The sequence below is a fragment of the Takifugu rubripes genome, chromosome 3, assembly GCF_901000725.2.
Source record: "Takifugu rubripes chromosome 3, fTakRub1.2, whole genome shotgun sequence".
NCBI lineage: Eukaryota > Metazoa > Chordata > Actinopteri > Tetraodontiformes > Tetraodontidae > Takifugu > Takifugu rubripes.
In genome coordinates, this window is record NC_042287.1 from 1,153,570 (window position 1) to 1,177,854 (window position 24,285).

The 24,285-nt window shown below is 50.1% G+C and overlaps 1 protein-coding gene across 2 annotated transcripts; it reads right to left on the bottom strand.

The window, feature by feature from the left end:
- Positions 1-1,271: 1,271 nt before the first annotated feature.
- Positions 1,272-24,239, bottom strand: LOC497075 (XK-related protein 7a). 2 transcript variants are annotated; one of them, XM_029833078.1, is made up of 4 exons: positions 22,652-24,239; positions 7,700-7,899; positions 5,755-5,974; positions 1,272-5,374 (listed from the first exon to the last, which is right to left on the bottom strand). In XM_029833078.1, exons 1-4 carry the CDS (start codon positions 23,263-23,265, stop codon positions 4,585-4,587), a joined length of 1,824 nt encoding a protein of 607 aa, XP_029688938.1. In that variant the 5' UTR covers positions 23,266-24,239; the 3' UTR covers positions 1,272-4,584.
- Between the last annotated feature and the right edge of the window lie 46 nt (positions 24,240-24,285).

The following is a 24,285-nucleotide window of genomic DNA, read 5'->3' on the forward strand; positions in this document are numbered from 1 at the left end:
CATCTTCTCCACCTTCACCTACTCCACCTCCACTTTCATCTTCTCCACCTTCATCTTCTCCACCTCCACCTTTATCTTCTCCACCTTCACCTTCACCTTCTCCATTTTCTCCACCTTCATCTTCTCCAACTCCACCTTCATCTTCTCCACCTTCACTTTCACCTACTCCACCTTCATCTTCTCCACCTTCACCTACTCCACCTTCATTTTCTCCACCTCCACCTTCATCTTCTCCACCTACTCCACCTTCACCTACTCCACCTCCACTTTCATCTTCTCCACCTTCATCTTCTCCACCTCCACCTTTATCTTCTCCACCTTCACCTTCACCTTCTCCATTTTCTCCACCTTCATCTTCTCCAACTCCACCTTCATCTTCTCCACCTTCACTTTCACCTACTCCACCTTCATCTTCTCCACCTTCACCTACTCCACCTTCATCTTCTCCACCTTCACTTTCTCCACCTTCACCTACTCCACCTTCATTTTCTCCACCTCCACCTTCATCTTCTCCACCTACTCCACCTTTACCTTCTCCACCTTCATCTTCTCCACCTTCATCTACTCCATCTTCTCCACCTTCATTTTCTCCACCTTCATCTTCTCCACCTCCACCTACTCCACCTTCATCTTCTCCACCTTCACCTACTCCACCTTTACTTTCATCTTCTCCACCTTCACCTACTCCACCTCCACTTTCATCTTCTCCACCTTCATCTTCTCCACCTACTCCACCTTTATCTTCTCCACCTGCACCTTCATCTTCTCCACCTCCACCTTCTCCATCTTCTCCACCTTCATTTTCTCCACCTTCATCTTCTCCACCTCCACCTTCATCTTCTCCACCTTCACCTTTATCTTCTCCATCTTCTCCACCTTCATTTTCTCCACCTTCAACTTCTCCACCTTTACCTTCTCCACCTTCATCTTCTCCACCTTCACCTTCATCTTCTCCACCTCCACCTCCACCACCTTCTCTACCTTCACCTACTCCACCTTCACCTCCATCTTCTCCATCTTCTCCAACTTCATTTTCTCCACCTTCATCTTCTCCACCTCCACCTTTACCTACTCCACCTTCACCTTCATCTTCTCCACCTTCACCTACTCCACCTTCACCTACTCCACCTTTACTTTCATCTTCTCCACCTTCACCTACTCCACCTTCATCTTCTCCACCTTCACCTTCATCTTCTCCACCTTCACCTTCATCTTCTCCACCTTCATCTTCTCCACCCTCCACACTCCCAGTAAATAAAGACAGACAGCAGTTTATTTCTGACGGCTCTTGTTTACTACAGTTTAGATCTTATTACAGCTCATTGAGTTCTTTTTTAGGACATGATTATATTTATTTTCACCACTGTATTTTTCTGCTCACTCACTCACTCACACTCACTCACTCACTCACTCACTCACTCACCTATCAAAAACACACTGTACATACAACACACACACAAACCACCACGTGCTCATTTGCGCCCCCTAGAGTTCCACGCTGGTATATACACATATATAGAATGAGTAAAAAAAATTATTTCCCCTTTTTACATCTTTATATAAGAGTTGTACGAAAGACATGGCCACTGAGTGAGTAAACAATAAATATTTATCAAACAAATACAAAAATAAATCAACATAAATACTTTGTCGATAAGAAAAGATGACATGAGTTGGAACTCACTCATTACGTTTCACACGGTGTCTTCAAGTCTTTCGTCTTCTACAGACAACACACTGCCCAAGCGTCCAATCAGGGACGGTCAAGCCCGGCTCTCGGCGCCTGATTGGACGTTTCCTCTGTACATTAGGCTTTAATATTAGAACCATAGTTGTTTTCAGCACCGTCAACACTGAACCCGCTGGAGTACCGTCTGCTCCTCAACCAGCACAGACAGATCACACACACCTGTAAACTTCTGATCTTTTATGATCTCTGACTGTTCTTGGACCACCAGCCCTCCTCAAGCTTGGTGTGGCTCCACGGATGAATCTGATGTCTGTAGTTTGGGAGCAGAGAGGTCTGATTTGGCTGTTGGGGTCCAAAAGGTGTCCGGGCCTTGTTGATGAGTGAGGACAGGGTGGGCGGATGGTTGGATGGAGCACCTGTGTTGGTGATCTGCTAGGGAAGCCTCCTCTCTTGGAGGTCGTCTCAGATCCCCCCCCACACACACACATGTAAACACACTGGGCTGATGCGTGTGATGATTGTTCTCACATTCAGAACACCATGAAAAGAACCTGTGAGGCAGTGTCCTCTAGCAGAACAAGCTGTTTCTCATGTCTGCGGAACCCGTTAAACCTGCTTCTCACCATCTGGCTTCCTGGACTCTTTCCTGCCCTTCAGACTGTTTGCAGCTTCCAGAGCTGCATCAACCGTCAGGCTGGTGAAAAGAAGATGAAGATCTTTGTTTTGAACTGAGAAATGTGTTGCACCACACGCTGGAATCTTCTAAATGCTAAACTTTTGGCTACGTTAGTTACTACAAACTACACATCCTGGTTCCAGAAACATGACCCAGTTAAGGACACCATATGTACAGTCTCTCCAGCACCAGCCGGGGAACGTTGAAGGAACATCTTTGTGTTTATTGGATGTCTGACTATGGTCCTGAACACAACTGGGACCCTAAACTCACAAGTTTCGCCTCCATGACAGATGAGAACACATCAACTTGTCTCCTTGGTGTTTGTCAAATACTTAAAGAATCTTGTGTCTTTGTTCCCTTTTCTATTAACTACAAGAACATGGAAGTTTCCAGGTTGCTGGTGAGGCTCCTTCCGAGTTTCCCCGAGCATTCTGGTTGTTTGGAGACTAAATTTCTGCTGCTAATGAGCGTGATGGACCGGTGACTCATCCAGGGTGTGTTTCCTCCAGACAGCAGAAGCCCCTGGACCCTGGTCAGGAACAATGGTTCCCATATGGACGGGTGGAGTTTCACTGTTTGGAAAAACTACAGAGTTGCACGTTTTTTCACAGGACATCTTGACCTTTATGACTGCTCAGCATCAACAGATGTGCTAACATCCCCAGCAGGGGTTTAGATGTTTCTGGGATCAACTTCAAGAACTTCCATCAGATCCATTTAAATATTCTGCCACATCTAAATTAACGTACAGGAAAAAAAGTCTATGAAAAGAACTTCAAGCCGGGACTCCTTTACAGGATGAGCGAGGACAGAAGTTAGCTTTGATGCTAATGTGTGTGCGTTCTTCACATCTGTTGAGGACCGTGTCAGTATTCGGACTGACTCAGGGATCTGAATGGATCACAGGTGACCTCATCATTCCGTCCTCGTCACGTCATCACTCGGTGAATTTCTGATGAGTTTTGTACCGTTGATCCACATTGTTCTCTGTGTGAACTTTCCTTAGATTTGTACATTTTGCAGCAACGTTCGTGAGGAACCACTGAGTATTTTAGTGGGAGGAGGAGACCAGAACAGCTTATAGCAGCTCCTGATTGGTTGAGATGTCCAGGAAGTCTTTCAAACTTCACTAACTGGGTGAATCTGGGCCGAAAATCTCTTGTGGTCTCATTTGAACTGATTTGCTTCCACAGAAGTAAGACAGAAAGTTCAGGGGCTGCTCCTTACGCTAACAGCTAACAACGCTGCACATGTCCAGGAACCTTTGCTAGCTGTCTCCTTTCTGGCGTTGCCGTTGCTCCCTCCTACCTACGGTGTTGGTGAATTTGCGGCTGTGGCTCCAGACGTGTGTCCACATGTTCGTCTTCAGCTGGCGGGGCGATAGTCCTGGTTCTTCTCTGCAGTCCATTAGTCCATGCAGCCAGTCTCAGGTGTCTTGTGTCTCGTGTCTTGTGTCTCGTACAATTTGTCGTCTTTAAATTAATAGACATCTTAATCATTTGCATTCGACCACATCCTCCAGCATTCCCTGACTAATTAAATCATAGCTGTCCTCCGAGCTCTGCAGGGTTCTGGTGTGTTTGAGAACCCAGGGGGATATTTAGACTCTTGGGATTAAGTGAAGTGTCAACAGTCATTCATCACCTAACTAGCTCATTCTCATAGCTTCTACCCACAGTCTGCATGTTTTTAGCCGGACGTTTCACATCTGTTTGGGGGGGAGGAGGAGCCCCTGAACCCGAGTCGCCTGGTTCCCTGTGTGTTCAGGGGAAGCTGGGAGGAAGATGATCTGGCAAGAATTTGAATAGATATGCGTGAAAACTGAGACACAACGTCGTCACCGAAATTTACTGAACTATACAACGTTAAGTGCTGTTCCTGAACCACGCCTAGTCTCTTGTAGCTGCTCTTCCTTTCATTTTTGTTGAGGATGAAACTAAATCCCATCGCTTGTGTTGTTAGGAGGAGCTTTCAGGTTGGGTTTTAGTCCCTTTGCCCCCTCTCCCCAGGGCCTACAACTACCCTCTTGAGGATCCTTGGTCCCAGACTGCATGTTACATTTTACAATCATGTTTAAATAATTTCTTCTTTGAAAGACAGGACTGCCCATTCTGCTGTCTGTCTCCCAGGTTTTTGGACCCGGATAGTCCAGAGACAATCTCAGACAGAGTAGTAGTCCCAGACTGCCCCTTGAGCTTTCAGAGGTCCTGCTAGCTTACACAGTTGTCTCATACTCTAGAACCTCCTTGCTGCCCATCATGCTACTCCTGTACTGTATCCTGGGACTGATGGCCGACGATGCCTCTACCAGGAGGATGGTCTTGCGAAGGCGACGGTCAATAAAATGTGCATCCCAAGCCGGATAGCGTTTTCTCGGAAGGTCAATGCGGATAACGGGGCCCTCTGGAGCACGGGACGAGGCCTTCTGTAGGAGTGCAGCGGATGAGGATGGGGAGGGCCGGACTTGGAAGATGGGCAGGCAACTGTCCCTGTCTCGCTCCCCTGGTATGGGCTCCCCCGTGTCTTTAGTCCGAGGGAGAGTCCGTGGAGGGCTGGTTATCACCATGTCTGTTTGAGATCCTTGGGATGGGGTGAGGCAAGCATCAATTACTCCTACCACCCCTCCTGCACCCACCATCCCCTCATCTACACACCCGGCCCAGTGGGAGCCCAGAACAGGCCCATCAGGGTGCAGCCAACAGTAGTATACCAACATGAAGAAAGTCCCCAGGGCAAAGCTGCATGCTACCAAGCACACCACCACCAGGGCCGAGGAGTCTGAGGTGTGGGGGCCACGGTAGGTGTACCAGGCTGCAGTCAGAGCCACATTCTCGGCCAGTGTCACCGAATAGTAGATGATCAGGCGAAAGCGGCTGGGCCCTTCTTTGACATTAAACCAGCAGAAGATGTAGATGATGCCCACCACCATGTTGTAGATGATCTCCTCCCACTTGGACATGCAAAAGTCAGTCTCACCTTGGATGATCCAGAAGGTCATGACACACCTGAAATAAAGTGCAGCGTTAGGAGTTGTTGGCATTTTAGGAGAGGGAGTTTTATGAAGAAACATCGGCAGAGTTCTAAAACCGCATTCGATGCAAGTGGGTAAGAATGAACTGTTAAAAGAAGCTGGAAGATGTTTGGCCTCCGATCCAAGAGGCTTCTTCAGTTCTGACCAACTCGAGATGAACCATAGTTGTTTTCAGCACCATCAACGAACTGAGACGAACTGAGATTATTTGTCTGCAAACATCCATCCTAAAAAAACTGGAGAAGCCTCTGGGACACACAAGAAGGTTTAGGACCATCGGGTGGAGTACATACATTTATCTATGCAGATACTTGTAACAGTCAAATCAGATGTGTCAGGCAACAGGTGACGCACCAGTGGCTGACGATGAATATCCCAAAATAGAGCTGGAAGACGGAGGCAAAGAGAGCAAAGGCCACCGTCCTCGCTCCGATGGTGAAGAAGTGCCACAACATCTGGGTGATCATGGCCTTGTAGGACATGGGCAGCTTGTCATCGCGAGAGTCACGTAGGACCTTCTGGTAGGAGGCGATCATCCAGGCCAGCGACACCAGTGACGCCGAGGCTGAGAGACCTGGAGACACCAGATGAGTGAGAGAGCTCAGAACTTAAAGGCTCAACAGCGAAAGTGAGGTGTAAAAGAAGGAGAATTCCAGGAGCTTCTCCAGCAGGGACTCATCGTTTCCCCCTGTAATTGCACCACATCCTGAGGTTTAACTTGGACCTCAGACTTCCTCTCACTTTCGTGGTAACCAACAACCAATTGTATGAACCTTTGGATGGATGATGAACTTCCGCTTATCAGTTTCAGTCCCTTCATGAAGCTAAACAAGTCTGATGCTAGACTCCCACATAAAAGAGAGACGAGGAGATGTGATATGGACAGAGTCGCCGTTGTCTGTAGATCACAGGTTTTACCATATTTGTGGGCCCTTTCTCAACAGCTACGAGCAAAAATTACAAGAGGGGAACTTTTCTTTTATCTTCCAGTGCAGCTAACAGATGGTGTAATGTCTAAAAATGATTAAAATGCTAATGGGGCACCTTTAAACAACTTACTGCTGACACGCTGAGTGCCACTGCTAGATGTTCCAGCATTACCTACAGATACTCTGAATATTAATAGACCTTTGCTTCAGAGCTCAGTCAAACAGAACTGAAGCGGTCTGATCATTATCCAGCACACGGAGCAGAAGCCTGCCGCGAGCTGCCCCCAGCGCACTTTCGCACATTAAACATTCATGTGTGTTAATCGCGCAGTCGCGTCTCAAATTAGCATCGAAGGACTGAAAAGACTTGAGCAGCAGACAAAGAGCTGCAGACGCCGTCAGAGTTCTACATGCTCCTGTGTCACGGTGTGGAACCAGGCCGCTTTTCCAGTGGGGCGTCCTGATCTGTTAGGGCCGTTTGAGTACTTTGGAACTGCTTCCTTCTTGTTCCCACTGGGAACAACATTTAGCCTGTGGTGACTAAGTTCCACCGTAAATCCACCGTGTCCTAACGTCAGATGGGGATTGCCTACACCAGACGCTCCACAACCAGAGATACAATAGTTTATAGGACCACGCAGAAGCAACCTCAGCCCAGAACACATCTGCTCTTTTCTGGACCTTTTCCTCCACCACCGACTTCCAGGACAGGGGAAGCTGCTACGGTCAGGATCCCAGCCGTGCCACGGTTCACCGGTGTCCAGAGTCAGAAAGACTGTTGCCTGACCTTCTGGGACTGCAGAAGACATCAAGGACAACAGGACAGAGGTCTCGACTTGTTCGTGGACAGGAAGCAAATCTGTGCTGAACCGGTCACAAGTGTAGTGACTCTAGTTCCGAAAATTTGGGATGACTCCAGCAGGGTGGTCCTGCTCTTCTCAACTACCCACTGTTCCCACTGGTGGCTTTTTTGACTCCTGGGTGGCTCTTGAGGTAAAGACACTAAATTCATTAAATTTTCCTCTTATTCTCAGAAAACCTGACTGGGGAAACTGATCTCCTTCACGAGTAAAGACCTGGACCAGGCTCAGCTAAGCTCTGATCTAGACTCACACTAGAGCCCCTCAGAGCTGCTCCGGTCCAGGATGAAAAGGTTCTGACCCTCCACATCAGGTCAGAAACATGAACATGTATGTTGTTGTTATCAGAATTGCTGTAGTTAGAAGCATGATGCTGTAGCAAAGGTATGTCACTGTTTGGATCAACAGCCAGACCTTCCCCCACCGTCCTGGAGGTCGTTCTCATCCGAACGGTTTTTGTTTGACCACGTTCAGTTTGGAGCCATTTTAATGGCCGAGCGATTCTCTCACCCTGCAGAGGGAGGACGGCGTTCCCATGAATCATGATGCTCAGCTGCAGGACAAGCTGCGGGGCTGATTTCAGGAAGGCTTCCAGGAGGCGGAGCATAGTGATGTCAGCGCTCTCAAACATCAGACGCCAGTGGAAGTGGCGCCTCGGGCTGCTGCCGTGCCAGCGGCTCTGAGCACCCAGGTAGAGGGCGTGGAAGTACCTGAGGAGAGGAGACACCAGGGAGTGTTAGGACGACTGTCTCAGGGATCTGTTGAGCTTCACATTTCACGTAAAACATAACAAACAATTCTTCCTGGTTTTATTGTCTGAAGTGTTGTGCCAGTGTGTCTGGGTGTGTGTGTGTGTGGGGGGGGTCAATGGGTGGGAGGGGGTGGGGAGTGTGATGGAGGTGACCCTCTAGCATTAAGGACTACTGAACAACCCTCCTCAGTCTGATGGTTTGGTCTGATGGTTTGGAAAATATAAACCCCTCCAAATATCGCTACGAGGGTTTTATGCTGTCATAAGGAGGAATTTCATGTTTCCATGTAGAAACAGTAGTGCGATAGATGCCTCTTTTAACATTCACAAGACACAGAGCTTGAAGTATGCGGTCCAGTCTGCCCAGTTATCTACGAGACAAGAGGGCGTCGTGGGACATGTGGACAGAGGAAGAGAACAAATATTTTATTAACAATAATGAAAATGAATATTGACAATATTTGCTATTTACAAGGAAACCCACGTTGATGTAGCTACGTTAGCAACACCCGGCAGGTTGTGGACGTCCACCTTTCTGCCACGTGACAAGAGTTCAGGAGAATTCTGAAGTTCACAACCAAAACTCCCTTCAATGGAAACATGACATTTATTGATCTTTCTGAAAAAAAATCGCTTATATTGAGTGACAAACTGAAATCTCAGCATTTAGTGGAGGTGCTGATATTGTTGGAACCCCAGATGAGCAGTTCTTCTTCTACTGCTTCTTCTTTATGTTCTTCTTCTCCCCGTTAGAGCGAACATGGTCTGGATCTGATGGTGAATAGTATTCCCTCCTGTTTAACCAGTTGAACCAGGTTAATGTTCTCATCAGCCACCAGGAAGCCTCATTCTGAATGAATGGCTGATTCATGGAAAGGACCTTCCTATCAAAAGTTGTTGGCTGAAGGTTATAAATGAGAGAGGAGTGGAGAAAAGGGTTTAATGGAGCAGCTGAAGATGAATAAAATCTCCCAGAATGCACTGCAATAACATTTCCTCTCATCAACCTCGTCTTCATGGTCAGTCGGGGGTTAATTTGCCTCCATGAACAACACATGTGCTGGAGGTGCTCCTACCACAATGGGCAATTGTGGTAGGCAATGTTGCCATGGATACCGCTTGAGCTTCTGCAGCATCCATGAACCGAAAGCGTCAGTGGGACATGAATTTTTGGGAACCATCAGAACCAGCATGAAGGTTCTCAGGGTTCTTTTGGTTCCATAAATAAACGGTGGAACTGATGCTTCACAGCGTTGTGCTGTTACCACCAGCTGCTTCTCCAGCTTCTGCTGTGCCTCACCAACGAAGAAGATCCAGGAAGAAACCAGTGAAGCCGAACAAGTTTCTATGTGACAACCAGCAGCTTCATCAAGAGAAGAAGAGAAATTCATCAACACCTGAGCTGCATTTGAGGGGGCACAGCGGCACTGCGTTAGCATTAGGCAAATGTAGCTTTTAGCATTTAGCATCAGCAAGAGGATGAACATGTGACACCAGCATGTTTGGGTCAGGTTTTTCCAGAAATACAGATTTAGATGAAAGGGGGATGGACTGAAGATGACAGGTGAGGAGGAGGAGGGAGGAGGGACGCGGAGGAGGAAGAGGGAGGATGAGAGGGAGGAAGAGGAGGAGGAAGGAGGAGGAAGAGGAGGGAGGAGGGGAGGAGGGAAGAGGAGGAGGAGGGAGGAGGAAGAGGGAGGAGGAAGAGGGAGGAGGAAGAGGAGGGAGGAGAGGAGGAGGGAAGAGGAGGAGGACAAGGAGGGAGGAGGGAGGAGGAGGAGGAGGAAGAGGGAGGAGGAAGAGGAGGATGAAGGAGGAGGAAGAGGAGGGGAGGAGGGAAGAGGAGGAGGAGGAAGAGGGAGGAGGAGAGGGAGGAAGAGGAGGAGGAAGGAGGAGGAAGATGATGGGAGGGAGGAGGAGGAGGAAGAAGGAGGAGGAAGAGGAGGGGAGGAGGGAAGAAGAGGAGGAGAAAGAGGGAGAGGAGGAAGAGGGAGGGGGTGAGGGATCAGACAAAGTGTAGCCCAGGACCCCCTAATGAAGATTAATAACATTGGTCTCAAGTTTCCCTTGCCTACATGCGGGTCACCGGGGCCCCCTCCTGGAGCCAGGCCTGGTGGTGGGGCACGTTGGCGAGCGCCTGGTGGCCTGACCTCTGCCCATGGAGTCCGGCCGGGCACAGCCCGAAGAGGCAACATGGGACCCCCTTCCCATTTGAGTTTAGGTGGATGAGAGGGTGGATGAGAGGGTAGCCTCCCTTCGCCTTTGGGTGGGGGGACGGATCCTGACTGTTGTTTGTGCCTATGGCCTAAACAGCAGTTCAGCGTATTTACCCTTTTTGGAGTCCTTAGAGGGAGTGCTGGAGAGTGCTCCTTCTGGGGGCTCCCTTGTCCTCCTGGGTGACTTCAATGCTCACGTTGGCAATGACAGTGTGACCTGGAGAGGTGTGATTGGGAAGAATGGCCCCACTGATCTGAACCCGAGTGGTGCTTTGTCATTGGACTTCTGTGCTCGTCTCAAATTGTCCATAACAAACACCTTGTTCAGGCATAAAGGGGGACATTGAGTCCGAGTGGACAGGTGTTCCGTGCCTCCATTGTTGAGGCGGCTGACCGGTGCTGTGGCCGCAAGGTGGTTGGTGCCTGTCGTCAGGGATGCCGTCAGGCTGAAGAAGGAGTCATATCGGGCCTTACTGGCCTGTGGGACTCCTGAAGCAGCAGATAGGTACCGGCAGGCCAAGCGGAGCCTTCTGCCGAGGTAAATACCCGGGCATGGGAAGAGTTCGGTTGGGACATCGAGAATGACTTTCGGACGGCCCCGAAAAGGTTCTGGACCACCATCAGGCGTCTGAGGAGGGGGAAGCAGTGCACTGTCAGCGCTGTGTATAGTGGTGATGGTGTGCTGCTGACCTCAACTCGGGATGTTGTGGATCGGTAAAAAGGAATACTTCGAGGACCTCCTCAATCCCCCCAACACACCTTCCAGTGAGGAAGTAGGGTCTGGGGACCTCGGGATAGGCTCTCATATCTCCGGGGCTGAAGTTGCCGAGGTAGTCAAAAAACTCCTTGGTGGCAAGGCCCCAGGGGTGGATGAGATCCGGCCAGAGTTCCTAAAGGCTCTGGATGTTGTAGGGCTGTCGTGGTTGAGTCGACTCTGCAACATCGCGTGGACATCGGGGGCGGTGCCGCTGGATTGGCAGACCGGGGTGGTAGTCCCTCTTTTTAAGAAGGGGGACCGGAGGGTGTGTGCCAACTATAGGGGGATCACACTCCTCAACCTCCCTGGTAAGGTCTATACAGGGGTACTGGAGAGAAGGGTCCGCCGGATAGTCGAACCTCGGATTCAGGAGGAGCAATGTGGTTTTCGTCCTGGGTGTGGAACAGTGGACCAGCTCTACACCCTCAGCAGGGTCTTTGAGGGTGCATGGGAGTTTGCCCAACCAGTCCACATGTGTTTTGTGGAATTGGAGAAGGCATTCGACCGTGTCCCTCGGGGGGTCCTGTGAGGGATCCTCCGAGAGTATGGGGCATCGGGCCCGCTGATAAGGGCCGTCCACTCCCTGTACGATCGGTGTCAGAGTTTGGTCCGCATTGCTGGCAGTAAGTCAAACTCGTTTCTGGTGAGGGTTGGTCTCCGCCAGGGCTGCCCTTTGTCACCGATTCTGTTCATAATTTTTATGGACCATCCAGTAGGGTGACTGGGCTCTCCCTTAGAGATAGGGTGAGAAGCTCTGCCATCCGGGAGGAGCTTGGTGTAGAGCCGCTGCTCCTCCGCGTTGAGAGGAGCCAGATGAGGTGGCTTGGGCATCTAGTTAGGATGCCCCTTGGATGCCTCCCTGGTGAGGTGTTCAGGGCATGTCCCTCCGGTAGGAGATCCCCGGGAAGACCCAGGACACGTTGGAGAGACTATGTCTCTCGACTGGTCTTGGAATGCCTGGGGATGCCTCTGGATGAGCTGGAAGAAGTAGCTGGGGAGAGGGAAGTCTGGGCTTCTCTTCTTAGGCTGCTGCCCCCGCGACCTGACCCCGGATAAGCGGTAGAGGATGGATGGATGGATGGATGGTTTTTCTGTCCCTGAAGCAGACCCCTGAAGCCCAGGTCCAGTGAGTGACCCGCGACACGGTGCCTCCCAAAGCTGCCCTGCTTCTGCTCCCACGGTTTCATTCTGAAGGACATTTTCAGAGTGACGTCGTTATGAAGGTACGCTCATCGTTTATTTAGGACTGATGAACAACAGGAAGTCAGCGCTGTTTACGATGAAGTGACAAGCACGATGAGGTCACACACAGTCAGTGAGGGACGAGGGTGGGAGGATGGGTGAGCTAACAAGAGGGGACCCAGAACCGAGCCTTGGGTCACCCCTGAGGTGAGAGAGGAGGAATGTGAAGTGGATGATTTCAGTTGGTTGGACTGGGTCAGTCTGAGAGATTTAAGTTAAACCAGTTTCTAATGGAAGATCTAGATTGGTCCCAGTTATTAGTCCCAGTTATTAGCAGAAAGTGATGCTCCACCCACTTAGCTCAGCTTACATGACACCACTGCAGGGAGGCGGGACTTATCCTTCATTACAGCCCACCACCAGAGGCTGGTCCAGCTGTGGTGGTTCCAGCTGTCGTCCTTCTTTCTCCACAGTCTGTGTGAAAAAACATACGTCGTCCGAGGAACGTTAATGTTTACAAGGAGCTGATCTCTGGACCCAGATGATCTTCAGACCTTCTCCAGACTGTCTGCAGACCAGATGATCTCCAGACCTTCTCCAGACTGTCTGCAGACCAGATGATCTCCACACCTTCTCCAGACTGTCTGCAGATCTCCAGACCTTCTCCAGACTGTCTGCAGACCAGATGATCTCCAGACCTTCTCCAGACCTTCTCCAGACTGTCTGCAGATCTCCAGACCTTCTCCGGACTGTCTGCAGACCAGATGATCTCCAGACCTTCTCCAGACCTTCTCCACACCTTCTCCAGACTGTCTGCAGATCTCCAGACCTTCTCCAGACTGTCTGCAGACCAGATGATCTCCAGACCTTCTCCAGACTGTCTGCAGATCTCCAGACCTTCTCCAGACTGTCTGCAGACCAGATGATCTCCAGACCTTCTCCAGACCTTCTCCACACCTTCTCCACACCTTCTCCAGACTGTCTGCAGATCTCCAGACCTTCTCCACACCTTCTCCAGACTGTCTGCAGATCTCCAGACCTTCTCCACACCTTCTGCAGTCCGTCTCTTCTGCAGTGACTGCGCGAACGTCTTGTCAGCGTGTTGATTTTCTGCATCGTCTCATCACGTCAGACCACAGAAACCAGCTTTGATGCTTTTTCTTTGCATCCTTTTCGTTCCTTTCATCCTTCCATATTCTCCTCCACCTTTCCCCGTTTTCCTCTCTTCATTGATCTTCATCCATCTTCCTCTCTTCTTCAGCTTCTTAACCCTCATTTCTTTCATAATCCAATTTCATGCAGAAATTGTCCTTCTTCTTTCTTCCTCTCCATCCAATTTATTTTGTTTTTCCTGCAGGCGTTCCCACCGCCTGCAGCTTCCAATCTATCAGATCTCCACCTCCTCCCTCCATCACTCTTATTTTCTCCTCCCTTGTATTCTCCTTGCTGCTCTTCATCATCTCATTCTCCTCTTTTCATGTCTGTTTATTCTTGCTGCCAACTGTGATGTTGGGCCAAGAAGCAGCTCAGAGAAATTAGACTTCATTTAAACCAAAATTGCAGGTCAGCGACGTCAGCAGAGAACCGGAGGCTCAGATTTCCAATTCCTCGAACGCACCATAAATCACAGCAGCATTTTCTGCATCAGCACTGATCAATCAGGCTAATTTACAGATTTATTGTCTTCTGTTGCAGCACAAACCCGCTTCCACAAGCTTAATGTTGATTTTAGTTTCTAACATACAATTAAGTGTCCAGATCTGTTGTTTAAACATCGGACTTTTGCAAATCTGTCATATATTCCCAGCCAACACAGTGAGTACAGAACAGTAGGTTATTAGAGGTGAATCAGCCTTTTAAGCACCACATTCAAGGGTCTTATAAAAGCAGAACAGTGCAGGTTCAGAAGAATCTCAGAGAGAACAGCTTCAGAGAAATCATCCAGCCGGAGCTGTTGACCCTACGGAGCCGATGGGAGACATTGAGACGGCTGTCACACCTCCGAACAAAGCCCACAACCTACAAGTCAGATCCAGAGAAACCACAGAAGGTTCCAACAGCTGTTTACTCCAGTTCTTCACTGCTATTCCCACCAGCTTGAGCTGGATTACTGCCTGTTGGCTCCTGTCACTTCACTGGCTCATAATTTTTATTTCAACATGTATTTGGGCTGATTTCACGCCGCTAACGCTAACGCTAATGCTAACACTAACTCCATAAAAAGACCAGTGAGTCAAATGAAGATGTCAAAAGACTTTAATTAGCCGAGGAATGATTTGTGTTTTCATCTTTGGAGGCTCGTCCAGGAGAACAGGACTGTGTCAGCAGACCTGAGACCCACCATGCTGGGTCGGTGGAGGTCAGAACAATCAACCTCCTGCTGGTCTGTGAATAATGCGGCTGGCTGTCAAAAAGCTGAAAATTAAACAGAGTGAATCCAGTCAGGAAGGCCTGAGGCTCCCTGCTCTGCACACACAGCTGACTGTAATCTCAGACACATTTGCACACGGGAAGATAAACCCTGAATCCCACAATCACAACATTTACAGCTCATTTAACAGCTGCAAACTCCACAAGCCCCTCGTGTCTGAGGTGCTCTCCTCAGTCAAGGATCTGTTGCTAACTTAGCACCTGGAGCAACGGTGGCAGACATCTAATGAGTCCACTCAGCCTTGTCTTCAAGACTAAACATTACCCAAGCAGAGCTCTGCCTACCTGGGACCTGTCATTTTAGCAAGGTCTTCTGCGGGGCTTCAGAACTACAGGAGTGGGGGTAGTTTCACCTGAGCAGGGTTGAAATAACCCTAGCGGTGTCCTGGTCCTGGAAGATGGACCCCACTCAGACTGACCCTTTCTTATTTCTTCCGACTCTTCACCTGGACCTCCTGGACTGGACCATCCACATAGTTCCAGGGGTCTTACAGAGCAGCAAAAGTGCTGACCGTGAGTCTTACTGCTGTTGCCGTGGTTACACAGGGACACACGGCACCGTGAAAAACACAATCAACCCTCCAGATGACCACCGGCAGATGAATCCGAGACTACTGATGAGTCAGCAGACCACCCCCCCCCAAACACACACACACACACACACACACACACACACTCACACAGAGGCAGAAACAGGTTGTGCCAGTTGAACTGAATCAATTGTGTGTGTGTGTGTGTGTGTGTGTGGGTGGGGGGGTCAATGGGTGGGAGGGGGTGGGGAGTGTGATGGAGGTGACCCTCTAGCATTAAGGACTACTGAACGACCCTCCTCAGTCTGATGGTTTGGTCTGATGGTTTGGAAAATATAAACCCCTCCAAATATCGCTACGAGGGTTTTATGCTGTCATAAGGAGGAATTTCATGTTTCCATGTAGTGCGATAGATGCCTCTTTTAACATTCACAAGACACAGAGCTTGAAGTATGCGGTCCAGTCTGCCCAGTTATCTACGAGACAAGAGGGCGTCGTGGGACATGTGGACAGAGGAAGAGAACAAATATTTTATTAACAATAATGAAAATGAATATTGACAATATTTGCTATTTACAAGGAAACCCACGTTGATGTAGCTACGTTAGCAAAACCCGGCAGGTTGTGGATGTCCACCTTTCTGCCACGAGACAAGAGGGAGGAGGAGAGGGAGAAGGAGGAGGAGGAAGGAGGAGGAAGAGGAGGAGGGAGGGAGAGGAGGAGGAAGAAGGAGGAGGAGATGGAGGAAGAGGAGGATGAAGGAGAAGGAGAAAGAGGGAGGCGGAGAGGGAGGAAGAGGAGGAGGAGATGGAGGAAGAGGAGGATGAAGGAGAAGGAGGAAGAGGGAGGCGGAGAGGGAGGAAGAGGAGGATGAAGGAAGAGGAGGAGGAGGAGGAGGAGAGGAAGGAAGAGGAGGATGAAGGGGGATGAAGGAGGAGGAAGAGGAGGAGGAGGGTAGGAAGGAGGAGGAGGAAGAGGTAGGAGGAGAGGGAGGAAGAGGAGGATGAAGGATGATGAATCAGGAGGAAGAGGAGGAGGAGGGTGGAGGAGGAAGAGGAAAGAGGAGAGGGAGGAAGAGAAGGATGAAGGAGGAGGAAGAGGAGGGAGGAGGGGAGGAGGGAAGAGGAGGAGGAGGAAGAGGGAGAGGAGGAAGAGGGAGGAGGAGAGGGAAGAAGAGGAGGATGAAGGAGGATGGAGAAGTAAGAGGAGAAGGAGGGAGGAGGAGAGGAGGAGAAAGAGGAAGAGGAGGATGAAGGAGGATGAAGAAGGAAGAGAAGGTGGAGGGGAGGAAGAGAAGGTGGTGGAGGAGGAGGTGTTTTGATATGTGTATGTGTGTGTGTGTGTGTGTGTGTGTGGTTGTACATATTAGAATACATATTTATCCATCTTCTACCACTTTTCCCTTAATGGGGTTGTAGTTGGTGTTGGTGGTGGTGGTGGGGAAGGGGGGTAATTAGGGGTAATTAGGGTGAGGAGGTGTGGGCTGGATTATGTCCATGGAGGTCCTGACAGAGAAGAGAGAGTTTAAAGCTAAAAGCTGAGGGTGTGAAGTCCACTTCATGGAGTTAGAAGTCTGCTCCACCACGGAGGAGAGGTTACAGGGAGGAGACATGAAGGAGGTGAAAGAGTTAGGAAAACAGACTGGAGAACAATCTCAGCAAGAAGGAAGGTAAAGGTGTAGAAGATGGAGGTGAGACCAGAGATGGAGGAGAAGAAGCTCATTCACAGTTTCTTGAAATTCCGGCAGGTTACCATGACAACAATATTGTCAGTTAATCATATAATATGTTTAAATCTGCTGACGTGACCAACATCATCCGCTCACACATGGAGACATGATTCACCAACAACCATCCTGTGAAGGTGGAACTCAGGTGCACAAGTGTTGACCTGGTTAGTGTACTAGGACCAACTGACCTTCAGCTGGAATACCCAGGTTAGCATTAGCACACCTAGCAAAGGTCCTCTCACTCCAAAAACTTCAGTAAACACAAAAGCAAAAGATAAGCTGCATGAGGATGATGAAGAAGAAGGAACCACCACTGAAGTCAAGTCAAGGTTGTTTCGACCCTGTAAAGGTTGTTTCGACCCTGTAAAGTCAACACACGTTGTTGTGTTGACTTTACAGGGTCAAAGTCAGGGCCAGGGCCAGGGCCAGGATCAGGGCTAGGGCTAGGGTAAGGGTCAAGGCCAGGGCCAGGGTCAGGGTCAGGGTCAGGGTCAGGGTCAGGGTCAGGGTCAGGGTCAGGGTCAGGGTCAGGGTCAGGGTCAGGGCCAGGGCCAGGCCCTGTGTGTGTGTGTGTGTGTGTGTGTATACAGTACACACTCCACAGATATGTGGTTCACCTGGATGCTGCTGTTGCTGATGATTGATGATTGATGCTTGATGACCTTGACCTTAAGCATGTGACCTTCAGGCTCAGGCTGGGTTGGAGCTGAGGACTCAGGTTATCTCCAAACAAGTGCAGGAAGAGCATCAATGGAAACAAGGTGACCTCGAGGCTCCTCCTCACAAGTGTGAGGGATTATGGAAAATTGGGACATTTTATTGTTTCAGCTCCAATCGTCTTTTTATCTGTCAGCCTCTTCAGCTCTTCTCCTTCTCCTCTCCATCCATTTTTCTCTCTCTATCTAAATTATTTCTCTGTGTCTCCCTCTCCTCCCTTCAGCTGCCTCTGCCTCGTCTCCTATCTTAATTGCTCGACTAACAGGAGGACGCAGGCAGAACCGACCAGAACAGTCCAGTTCCCATACGAGTGGAGGAAAGAGGAGTTTCTCTGTGTCTCCCAGCAGGACCACTCAGACCAGCAGACAGGGAACAGAAGAAACCAGAGCCGCTAGTTTAAACATCTGAGTCTGCGGAACGCTGGACTCTGAGGAGGCCCGAGGTCCAGAAGATGGACTGTATGTGTGAAAGGTCTAGCAGCAATGAGACCACATCGATGTTAGCATTGTCCGCATGTTCTCAACATTTTTAGCACGCTACAAAAATGCACATCCACATTGAAGACCATTAAGAACCAGCCAGAACTACACAGAGAACCAAAAGTGAGCCGGAAAGGTTTGTTTCCAGTCAAGATTTGATGCAGAGGAGCAGGCCTGAAGGTCTAGAGCCACGCCCATAACTCCAATCCATGGGTCCAGACCTTCAATGAGAAGGTTGTGATTTACAGTACCAAAAGCTTCACTCAGGTCCAACAGAGAGTCTCGTATCAACTATCACCGGCGGGTAGTTGGTATCTTAGCAACCAGGTTTTGTTTCTCAGAGGTTGGACCTGTTTGAAGCTGTCAGCAACGGTCAGACTTAGACAATGGGACATAGAAAGGAGGCCAAGATGGAGATGAAGAGCTCCAAAAGCAGGTTTGTGCTGGTTTTGGGAGCCGTTTTTGTCGGGTTTTTACTAAAGCAGCAGCTTGAAAGCTGAGAGGGAGGAAGAAGCATGAAAACGAGGATGAAGACATGGCGCTATTGTCTCCTCGTCGCTGTGACTGACAGCAGGGGATGGACCGACCTGACAGGACGAAAGCGCGCAAACCTCCACGTGATCCTCCAAACAATGAGAGGAAGCAGCAACACGTGTCCGTACAACCCAAAGTTAGCTCCTAATCCAGCCAAAAGAGTGAAGTTCAGCGCCAGTTTCCAGTACCAGCAGTGAAGACCAGATCAGCACAGACATGTGGACAGCTGGACCACAGTGATGTCCGTGCCAGGGCAGGAGCTTCAGGATTAACCCTTGAACTCAAACACTGGAGACCACCTCAGAAGAGGATGTCAGCAAATCCTCATCGGTGAAGGACAATAATGAGAACATGATTTTGATTTACTGAGGATTCAATCGGATTAGCTGGGTCCTGTGTGTGGGGTCAATCACAATAAAGCTAGGCGACTAGCATCATGTGTTTGGGGTTGAGTTGTTGTGGCGCTGAAGGAATGGACAGGAAGTTAAGCGCAGCGTTTTTGCCCTAAACAGGAAATGAGTTCTGGAGACATTTTCTGAGTTAAACTTTGTGTGTTGGATTTCATTTGCAACCACACGATTTAATCTGTCGGTCTCTTCATCTGTAGCGGCACATGTAGGAGGACACTTTACTGGGATAGAAGATCCTGGAGCTGCGCGACCTTCTGACCTTCAGGCTCCATTGAGACATCTGACCTAGCTACGAGTGTTAGCATCATGGATGCTATTAAAGGATTTGAGTTGGAATTTACTGTTTCTGAAAGTAAAACAGTATCTAAATGTATGGAATGAGTCTCTCTCTGTCTCTCTCTCTCTCACACACACACACATACACACACACACACACACACACACACACACACACACACCATCTATTCTTCTGTTTCTTCTGTGCTGGGACCACAATGTTGTCACACTGAAGAATGTATTTATAGGAAGAAGTGTGTGTGTGTGTGTACCTGTAGGGTACATGTTAATAACATGCATCAGTGAAGCTCTAGAACGAGCCGTGTGCTCCACGTCCTGTCCCAGATTAAACTGGATATTTGTGAGGTGGTGAAACAACAGAGAAGAACGACTGATGCTCAGTTCACTTCAAACGTTTGACGTAAGGTGTGGTGTGTGAGCGCGTGGCTCTCCTCAGGAACCATCATGATGTGGCCACCAGGAGAAGGTTCACGTACTAAACTAGCAGAGCTGAGCACCTGAAGATGAAACTGTTAAAGCTGAACTCAGGAAGAGCTTTTGATCATTGACTTCATCTCATGTCTGTGTGGGAAAGCACCATCATGGAGATCTAAAGCTGATGTGGAGCTGATGTGGAGCTGATGTGAAGCTGATGTGGAGCTGATGTGGAGCTGATGTGGAGCTGATGTGGAGAACGCTGCAGAAGCATCTCAGAGGAGAATCTGGGTCAGTTCTGCTGCTGTGAGGCAGCGAGCTGCCGCTAGGTTCACAGAGGGAAGCTGAGATCTCTGAGGCTGCTTCGTTATCCCACGTGATCATTTAAATACACATGTACTGTAAAACACACACAGGAGTTCCTCTCCGTGGTATAATCGGTATAAATGTTTTCACATGTTCACATGGTCTCAAACGGTCCATTTGCTCAAAAACACAAACCTGTGTTTTTGTGAACTGTGAGAATTCCCGTTTATTCTACAGCGAAAATGCCAGAACCTGCTGAAGGACCTGGTATCAGTATGTGTGTGTGTGTGGGTGTGTGCGTGTGTGTGTAAAGTCAAACATTTCAAATGAAATGTGTGTTTCCACCTGCCGGGCACATGCTAAGTACTGCCTCCACTCACTCACACACACACACACACACACACACACACACATCAATGATGATGATGATGGTGACGATAATGATGTTAATGATGATGGTGGTAATGATGATCGTGATGATGATGAAGACGATCGTGATGTTGATGATGATTGTCATGGTGATGATGATGATGATAATGATGATGATGACCACTACCAGGCCACCAACAGACCACCACCAGGCCACCAACAGACCACCACCAGGCCACCAACAGGCCACCAACAGACCACCACCAGGACTCCACCAGAACACCAACAGTCCACAAACAGACCACCACCAGACCACCACCAGGACCCCACCAGGCCACCACCAGGACTCCACCAGAACACCAACAGTCCACAAACAGACCACCACTAGGACACCACCAGGTCACCAACAGGCCTCTGTCCTCTCAGTTAAATTGCTTTACTTGGTCCGTCACATGACCCTCTCTCCTGATCAGGGCTGGTGTCTAATGGTCCTCCTTTGGTCCTGGTCCTGATGGCTCCATGCGCTTGTTATACAGTCTGCTGCTCAGTTCTATTGTGTTGCTCTGTGTCTAGAAGCTCAGTCCCACCTCCCAGCATCCTTCCAGCGGGCCTGTTGGACGAATACAGCGTCCCAGCACCTCTTTATCACGTTTGATCTGCTGGTTGGAGACGTTGGAGGGGAGCTTTCTCAGGCTGCTTCCTCTGGAGGCTTTGCTCCATTTTACTGATCCAGACACCAGAGAAGCTGCATTTAGGCTGGTCATGACTTCATGAACCAGGATCAGGAACACCCAGGATCAGGATCAGGAACACCCAGACCACCGCTGTGCTAATGACAGGTCCAGATATTTGCTCTCTCTCTCCTCCCTCCTTCTCCCTCCCTCCCTCTTCCTCCTTTTCTCTCTCCCTCCTTCCCTCTATCCTCCCTCCCTCTCTCCCTCCCCCCCCTCTCTCCCTCCCTCTCTCCCTCCATCTCCCTCCCTCCCTCCCTCCCTCCCTCCCTCTCTCCCTCCATCTCCCTCCCTCCCTCCCTCCCTCCCTCCATCTCCCTCCCTCCCTCCCTCTCTCCCCCCCTCTCTCCCTCCATCTCCCTCCCTCTCTGATAGTGACTTTTTCATCCAGTTTTTCCACTGTTGTCTGGCTGATTCAGATGCTTGTTGGTAAAAAATGGCGACACATCAGGCTTTGAAAAGCTCAGATCTCTCTAGTTTAGTTCATTTCAGACTCGAGGAGCATCCGCCTGTCTCGTAGATCTCAGGGATCCTTTGGAAAGAAAGGAGATCCACTGCACTGGAGTGAGCTGAAAAGGTGTTGGGAGAAAAAGAGACTCCTGCAGCCAATCACAGAGGCAGAGCACGCACGCACGCACGCACGCACGCACGCACGCACGCACACACACACACACACACACAGATGTATGGTGTCCATATGGTTCTAGATCTTCCTGTCATGTCAGGTCCAGATGATTGGCAGGTCTACATCAGATCCTGGAGGATTTTCATGTCTTCCTGTCCTGAGGTCCAGATAGCGCTCATTGTGGGAGGAAACTGGGAAAATCTGAAAAACCACAACTCATCAGAGTGGAACAGAGTATGCAGCTCTGAAGCTGACATGAAGCTCCTGAAGCCGCTGAAGCTGCTGAGACTCATAAAGATCCTGAAGCTGCTGAAATTCCTGAAGCTACTGAGACTCATGAAGCTGCTGAAGCCCCTGAAGCTGATGAAGCTCCTGAGACTCATGAAGATCAACAACCTTGGGCCTTCATTAGAACGCTTTAACATTTTCTCCTGCATCTTCACCTCTGACAGTAAATGCAACTCCAGCTGGGCGCGGCTGCATTTGTCACTTCAAGGCTGTTTGCAGGAATTGTGCTTGATTAAGAATGCAGATTGCTGGAAGAGTCAAGCTTCTTTGACCCCTTTGTTGTGTTTTCCACTTCTGAGATGGGCTAAAGTTAGAAATGCATTTGAAGGTGCAGATGGCCTGGCTGCTGGACCGCCGTCGCCGTGGTGATGCTGACTGACGCTGGGGTACAACTTTAATCACACATGTCAGTGATCACAGAGCTGAGCAGAGCTCAACGCTTCAGCACCAAGGACTCATGACCGTCCCGTCGGTACGGGAGGAGGGTGTGTGGTGGGTCCGCTGGACCAGAATCAATACTGTCTGCGGGTCTGCACCTTCCAGACATCATGTGCACATGCAGCATGCACACACGCCAAAGTAGGACATGTGCGCAAAGACACACGTGTGCGTGAGCGCGCGCACACGCGCGCTCGCTCACGCACGCACGCACACACTCACTCACACACAAAACCTCGTGCACTCCAGCGGTTCCTACCTCCAGACCTGCCCCAGCTGCAGGACGTGTAGGACGGTCTGGAAGCCCCACATGCACACGGTGCAGCACCTTCGTGGGGCAGCGGCTCCTCCTGGCGTCGCAGGCGGGGCGGAGGTCGTGTAGATCGGCGTGGCGTTGACGGCGTTCCGTGCCGCCGTGGACCCTCCACGCTGGTCGCTGTCCTTGGTGCTTAAAGTACCGTCTCCCGCTGTGACCGCTCCGCCTACCGCGCCTGCCGCGGCTGCCGCGCCAGTTTCGCTGCCGCTCGTCGCCGCTCCGTCCCCACCGCTCAGCTCCGAGTAGTCGTACACGAACCATCTGAAACTCAACACCTGCACGACCGCGGAGGGCACCACGACGAACACCAGCGTCAAACCGAACCACCAGTAGTCTTCTCGCAGGTAATAGTCGGCGGCCAGCCACAGGTCGGTCGCACCATCGGAAAAGAAGACGAGCAGCGCGCAGAGCACCCAGCAGCAGTCCAGCGGCGTGTACGGCTTACCGCCCGCGGCACCGCCACGGAGCCCGACAGCCGCGTCCTCCGGCTTCGACGCGTTCCCGGCTGGGTTGTCATCTTCCAGAGACACGGCTGCTCCATCCGACTTAGCGGCCATGTTGGTTTGGATGGGAGAGAAAGACAGAGAGAAAGAGAGCGAGAGAGAGAGAGAGAGAGAGAGAGAGAGAGAGAGGGGAGTAAACGGAAAGAGGGAACGATGGGAGGAGAGAGCGAGAGAGATTACATCATAACTGGCCTCATCATCAGCCAATTAACTGTGAGGCGTCATCAGTAACAGAGCTGTTAACACCGTGACACCAGGAGCTGCAGGCTGCCACGCGCCGCCATGTCTGTCCGTCTGTCCGTCTGTCTTTAAAGACAGCGAAGGATATTTACATTTATGTTTATATGGAACATCGGTGAGACGCTGAGGAACGTTCTCACCTGCAGAGCTGGTTTCAGGAGATATTTATGGCTGCAGTCGTGAAAAAACCACAGAACACTAAGGTCGGATGGTCTCCAGCTTCTCCTCATCACAGCTCAACCTTCTGGACCACAACTGGACCATCCGTTCATCCATCCAAACCAAAGGTTCTGGGGTCCCTCACCTCATCCAGGAGCAACAGGACGTGTTGGGGCCTCTCTGACCACCAGCAGACCCTCTCATGCTCCGTGTGCTCCCTCAGCTTACCCTGTGCTCACATGATGTTAGCCTGTTGTTCTTGAGCTGCGTCGTCCTGAAAAATGAGGGTCATTACAAGTCTGAGAGCTCGGGGAGCTAATTAAAGTTGGCGGCTGGCTGATTCACTTTGGTGAACACAGGCGGCTTCACGGGGACTTGAGAAACATCTGCAGCATCGCTGGTGAGAAAATGATGGGGAGAGAAGAGGGAGAAGAGATTCATCTCCTCCATCTGCATGACTCAGTTTTCAATACAGGGGAACCCGTTCAATACAGCGGGACGTGTCATTTGTTGGGGAATGGTAGGGATCAACCCCCCCCTTTCTGAATCTAGTTCATCCTTGGGGGGCAGATTGACAAGAGTCATCACAACTATTTAGAAAAAGCGACCTGAAAGGTCACCCTCACCCTCTGTGTTTAAATAAAATATCAACCATCTCTGACCTCTGTGGCCATT

Coding starts and splice junctions, on each gene's coding strand:
- LOC497075 (XM_029833078.1), bottom strand. CDS start 23,265: ATGGCCGCTAAGTCGGATGGAGCAGCCGTGTCTCTGGAAGATGACAAC. Junction 5,975..7,699: donor CGCCGTCCTCCCTCTGCAGG/GTGAGAGAATCG, acceptor TGGTGTCTCCAG/GTCTCTCAGCCTCGGCGTCA. Junction 5,375..5,754: donor ATATTCATCGTCAGCCACTG/GTGCGTCACCTG, acceptor ACTTTATTTCAG/GTGTGTCATGACCTTCTGGA.